The 6467-nt window shown below is 31.6% G+C and overlaps 1 protein-coding gene across 1 annotated transcript; it reads left to right on the forward strand.

Moving 5' to 3' along the window:
• The first annotated feature begins 276 nt into the window (after positions 1 to 276).
• Positions 277 to 1771, forward strand: LOC144574801 (BTB/POZ domain-containing protein At3g56230-like). The gene is made up of 2 exons (XM_078324868.1): positions 277 to 1109; positions 1266 to 1771. Exons 1-2 carry the CDS (start codon positions 969 to 971, stop codon positions 1725 to 1727), a joined length of 603 nt encoding a protein of 200 aa, XP_078180994.1. The 5' UTR covers positions 277 to 968; the 3' UTR covers positions 1728 to 1771.
• The last annotated feature ends 4696 nt before the right edge of the window (positions 1772 to 6467 follow it).

Genomic DNA, 6467 nt, shown 5'->3' on the forward strand with positions numbered 1-6467 from the left:
TTGGCTATCTTATAAACAAAATAAGGAGAGTGAAAACTTAGTCCTTAATTTTCATGCAAAAGGGTAATATAGTAAATCAACACAGTTAAATAATATTTTTATAGACAAGTATCTTTAATTATACATGCTCATATCTTTAGAAACCATCAACTTTAAAATTAAGAAACAAAGAAACAAAGAAAAATGAAAGTAGCAACTCACCCGTCACCACCCACCATTGTATATACAACACATATATAAAAACCCAGAAATCAAATAAATGAGAATCCTCTAATGATCTGTTGGAGAATTGATGTCTGAGAGAAAACCAAGAGAGAGAAATAATGGATTGTTGCATTTGTAGTCCCTTGGCTTCTTTGTATAGACCTCCAAGAAACACCATCTGCCCCAGCTGCTACGAGGGTGCAAAATGCATGATTTCATTCTTTGCCGAATCGAGCTCCGACCGAGAGATGGGTGCTTCGGCGAAAATACATGGCTCGAAGTCTAGTTCATCCAAGGCAAGTTGTTATCTGTAATTCTGAACTGACTTGTATTTTATGAAGCTATGAAATACTTTTTTTCCCCCCTTGTTTTGCATCTTTAATTAAATAGCCATACAAATTAACCTCTTACCTACTTCTTGTGATGTAATTTCCTTTTTTAATATGTGAAATTAGTAGAGTTTTCACTATTTGTGCACTTCTCTATTTACCAAAAAATAAAAAATAAAAATTTTAATCTAGTTTTCCATTCAATAGCCAGAGAAACAAATTTACATTTTACTTGAATTAAAAATGCTTTCCTTATTATTGCACAAACCCATGTAAGAGGCTTAATATAATTTTGAACTTAAATTAATATCTTCTTGAAGAATTTTAAAACCAACTAAATTTTTATCTGCAACTGATGTTATGTTTAGTGGTGATAGGGATTGTATTGATTCTATTGTTTAGGGTATTGCAGATGCACTCAAGCGTGTCAAGGAGATGAAGGAGAAGGAAATTGAAATAAATGACAAATTGGGCTTTCTAGAAGGCTTTGGGGCTGCATTGAAGGAAGAGCTCCATACAGATATTGTAATAAAGCCTGGTAATGGGCCTCCAATAGCAGCCCATAGGGCTCTCTTGGTAAATTTTTATATCTTCTGTAAAATTTTCAATTTGTCAAAATTATAGGATCCATAGGATAAAAATGTATTTTTGTGCAATCCACATGTTATAGACACTGTCACTTTATCCATTTTTTAAATATATACACTACATTTTCTTTTTGGGTTGTTGTAGGCAGCAAGATCACAAGTCTTCAAGAATATACTAGCATCCGATGAATGCAAAGCTCCGGTAGATGAAGAGATCTCCTTACCGGAACTAACGCACAACGAACTCGAGTCTCTTATGCACTTTCTCTATAACGGGAACATATCAGATGATGCGAGTGAGGAGCATTGCTATTCTCTGCTTGTTGCAGCAGACAAGTATGACATCCCTTATCTTAGGAAGTATTGCGAGAAGCGCATTTTGAGGTCACTAGAACCGTCAAATGCACTTCAGGTTCTTGAGGTATCGGATGTTTGTCAAAACATGCTGTTGAAAGAGCAAGCGATGGATATGGTTGTAAAGAATGCAGAAACAGTTGTTTTCTCTACGGATTATGCTGATTTTGCGCTCAAGAATGCGCATTTGTGTGTGGAAATAACAAGAGAATTGTTAGTGAGGATGAAAGATAGCAAAATCGAGTATTTGTAATGTTTTTAAAAGAGGAATAAGAGTGGCTATGGTCTTGCATTTTTTTATCTATTTATTTTTTCATGTCATTTCAGTCTTGAACTCACATATCCAAAGAAAATTCATACACTCACCTCAATCATGGTTGAACCAGTTCCAAATCAAGCAGAACAATATATGCAGGGTTCTAGTAAATGCACTAGATTGTACAGCTCGAAAGTCGATAGCAGTAGTGCTAGTGAGTAGTGAGGGGAAGCATATGCCAATTAGATGGTGTTAATGGGGGATAAAAAGGGGTTTCGAAGAGGAGAGAAACATTGATTCTGAGAAGGAATCACAGTTTTAAGCAAGATAAAACTAACAAAAAGTGAAGCATGAGGTTTATTTTCATTGTGTCTGCACTTGACAAAAACATCAAAGGAGACTTTCCCATGGAAAAACTGGTAATATTTGAATCCCAAACTACAAGGTTTCTTTCAGACAATTCATCGAACAAGTTCTGAGCACAGTCAGGGATTTCTCCAATTTTCTTATTCATATCAATCGAACAAGTTCGTGCCTCCATGCCCTCGACAACCACTTATTAATTTAAATCTGCACTCCATGCTCGGCAATGCCATGAGAAATATTAATCAAAGATAAAATTAGTGAGGCTGAACTAGCCGGCACACGCACACAGTCTAAAGAACACAAGCATAATTTGGTTTCAACTTTGTGGACAACAATTTCAATACTTCAGAAGATTCCCAGTTCTTCCCAACAATTTTATCAAATTGTAAAAAGTTATTCATGGTTCATCATTTGGAAGTTTATAATTCAAATGTCAATGCAAATTGCTCATAAAACCCAGCTTATTATGAAAGGCTAAGGTCTAGTAGAGTAGCTGCCTGGTACCACTACCTAATTGTATACCTGGTTGGTACTGAATCAACAAGTTGGAGGCAGCACAACTTCAAGTAAAAAAACTAAAAAAATCACAACAACAATAACAACAACAACAACAAAAATAGAATACCAAATGCAAACTAAATAAATATAAACATTACCAATAAAGAAGTACTTCATTTAATATAGTAACAAACTACCCAAATTACATAAATTGATTATCTACATTCAAATAAGATATCTTCAATCAGATTCAACACTTCAATCATTAGTTTTACTCTCGCATCATCATCTCGTCTCATTTTGAAAAGCAATTCAAATAGTAGTGCTGAGGTAGCTAAATCGGGTTTCACCCCTTTTTGTTTCATTCTGTTCAGCACATCGGGAAAAAACAAAAAGCTTCTCGGACAATTCTCTAGGTAAAAATTCACTTCTAGTTAAAAAAAAATTCTCACAATTTTTTTTGTTTTTTTTTTCAAAAATAGAAGAATCTAACTACTTTTTGTATTTATTTAGAATTTACTTTTGAACCGGAATCAATAACTCAGATTCAAAATATTTTTATTTTTTTTTCAATAGCACACAAAAAAATATTTTAATTATTCTTACAGCTGTAAGAAATACGGCATGAAAAACGTTGATTCGGATTATTTGTCGCAATCTTTCTAATAAATTAAATTATATAGTATTTCATCTATTTTCAAAGAAATATATAAAATATTTATAATATTTCAATACAAAAAATAAATAAATTATAACATATTCTGTTTAATTAAAAAAATTAAAACTACAAAAATAAATATGCGGTTTTGGAATTTCATAACTCAAAACCACAATGTTTTTTTACGGTTTTAAGCTGAATTTTCGTAAAAAGTTTTGCGGTTTGAACAAATTTCTAAATTCTTCCTAATAAGATGTAGATTTTGAAATTTAATATATTTTTTTGATATTAATAAAAATTTTGGCACTTTGTGATACGTTGCATAAATAAACAACGGTTGACTGTTTAACATATTATTTATCTTTTTAACTAGACCTAAAAAATTAAAGATTTCAAATTGCTATTTCAGCAAAATTAACAAAAGAATGCTACTTTTTATCATCCCAAATAGAAAAAATGAAAAATTAATTGATATTTGTCGAGAGTCGTCAAATATTGTTCACCATAAATATTATTACCAAGAGATATCATACCTACAGCAAAACAAAACAGGAATACCAATTGTAGCTCACAAAATGGCCTAATAACAAGAGAGCCGACTTTTTCGGCTGTGCCATAAACAAATAAAAATAAACTTTACACCAGGATTTTGGAAGAATCACAAAAAATATGAAGAATGCTGGATGAATCGAATTCGTATCCCCTGCGTCAACTCAAAAAATAATGTTTTGAGTTAATGTATCTCAATTGTTTGCTCTGTTTTAAGATTCGTACAGATTAGATTCGTATTAATATTGATGGGCTCCACGTGATATAGGCAAGAGTCAGATTGACTCCGTTTAAAATCAGACGATCGAGATGCATTAATTCAAAAGATGTTTTATTGAGTTAATGCAGATGATGCGGACTTGGATGAATCACCCAGCATTGAAATTGGAATATTGGCTTTTCTAGCTTTCCAATTTTCATTTGTATGTTTGGTTTGAAAAACATCATTTTAGTGTTTCATGTCAGTTTAAATCACAGGCAGAACTAAAAAATTTAGTTAGGAGGGCTAAAACTTAAAAATGAATAGTTATTTATTTGTGGTTAGTGAGATTTCAACTCAAGACCTTTCAAATATAAAATAGAGTCTTAATCACTAAACTAAAAGAACACATCTAAAATTTTATGAGAAAGACTAAATTATATAAAAACTTAAAAAAAATTAAAATTTAATCAAATAACTTGTGTTATTAAAAATTTCAAAATTATAAAGTGACTTAGCATTCTCTGGACTAAGTGTAATCAATAGATCTGCTCCTCGTTTCAATCAAAAAACTAGTTTTATCTAAAAAAAATAGCGTAGTTATATGACTAGATGGCCATAATGCTATTTGGCTGCACAAAAAATAAAAATAGTGACAGATATTTTACTTAAATATTGTATATAATTTATTTTTTAAATAAAGACTGAAGATTAAGCCACCAAATTATTTAATATCCATAATAAAATATATTTTTTGGATTTTGAATCTGTGACCTCTCACACGAAGAATATATCTTTGTCACTAGACCAAAGACTGATTTTTCTAAACACTGTATATATTGTACTAAATTGATTTCACTTCAATATCACATACCACAGTATTAAATATAAAGGAATTCAATCACCACTTAAAAATTAAACTATAACCTACTTTTCTATCATATTAGTAAACAACCAAGTATCATTTGAAGTCCTATCTGGTATTAAAATGAACTATGACAAAATTTAAATGTATCATATTCATATATCTGCCTCTTCAGAACTAAATCACATTTTTGGATGTCAATGGAGATCATTCCCTATTAAGTACTTAGGTCTCCTTTTTGCATTTCAAAAAACTCCTAGTGACAAATTGACAATTCTTGGTAGATAAAATTGAAAAGTAGTTTAAAAAACTAGCAAGACCACTAGGTATCTATAGGAGGTATAATCACATTACTTAATTATGTGATGTCTTCCATCCCACTGTATACACTATCAGTATATAAGATACATGTTACTATTCTGCATAAGATAGACAAAATTAGAAGAAGGTTCATTTGGCAAGGTACATCCACTAATAAAAAATTACTCTTTATTAGATTAGAAAGCAGCATGCATAGCTAAACAGTTTGGAGGATTATAAATTTTAGATCTTAGACAAATGAACTTAGCTCTTCTTCTCAAATGGTGGTGCAAATTAAAAAAATAATGACTATCAGGGTAACTGGAAAACTTTAGTATTATATAAATACAATTGTTGTCAGCTCAAACACTTTTCATCCTTCTGGAAGGCTCTACTCTCTCTAGATAAAATAAGCTCTATTAGTGTTTCCTATGAACCAGAAACTACTTCTCAAATTAGATTCTGAAAAGGCATCTGGTACTAAGATTGTTCTTTGGAAATCAGATATTATCAACTCTTCCAAAAATGTGTGAATCCTAACATATTATTATCAAATGTGGTCAACACTCAAGGGGGGGGGGGGGGGGGGGGTTGAAATATTATACATCCTCAATTCCACTTCTTTCACACTAGCACATGACACAATAGAATGGAGATGACACTCCTTAGAAAAGTTTCTTACACAATCTATTTACAGGTTGCTGAACTTTAGAGGAATACAGCCTAGTAGAGCCATGATGTGGTGGAATTTATCAATTTCATCTAAAATTAGAGTTTTTATGTGATTGATTGAACATGAGAAAATACTGACTAAAGATAATCTATTAACTAGAGGATGGATAGGAGATCCTTCTTGTCAATTCTATATATACTGAAGCAGAAAATATTAATCATTTATTCTTGACTTGTCATTTTGCTCAAAAAAAATCTGATTTTGATTAGAAAAGCATCAATACATCATGCACATATGGCATAAATGGACAGATCTTATAGATTTTGCTTTTACCCTTGATTTAACTAATAGAATTAGTTTCCTAATGGTTCTTAATGTAGTCTGTTGGACCCTTTGAAAAGAGAAATTAACTTTGTTTTACCAATTGCTCTATTGCATTTGTTAGAAATATTATATTGCTCATTAAATCTTTGTCATGCTATTGGTCAAGTAATATCAAACAAAAGACTAAAATTGCTGCAGAGGAGTGGATGCCCATAAAAGAAGATGCCATCCCTCTCAACTAGTATATGCCTATGGAAATAGTTGCTTACCAGTCTCAGGAGGCGCCTAGAATTTCCTCTGAACTC

The sequence above is a fragment of the Carex rostrata genome, chromosome 23 (genome assembly GCF_964058835.1).
Source record: "Carex rostrata chromosome 23, lpCarRost1.2, whole genome shotgun sequence".
NCBI classification, from domain to species: Eukaryota; Viridiplantae; Streptophyta; class Magnoliopsida; order Poales; family Cyperaceae; genus Carex; species Carex rostrata.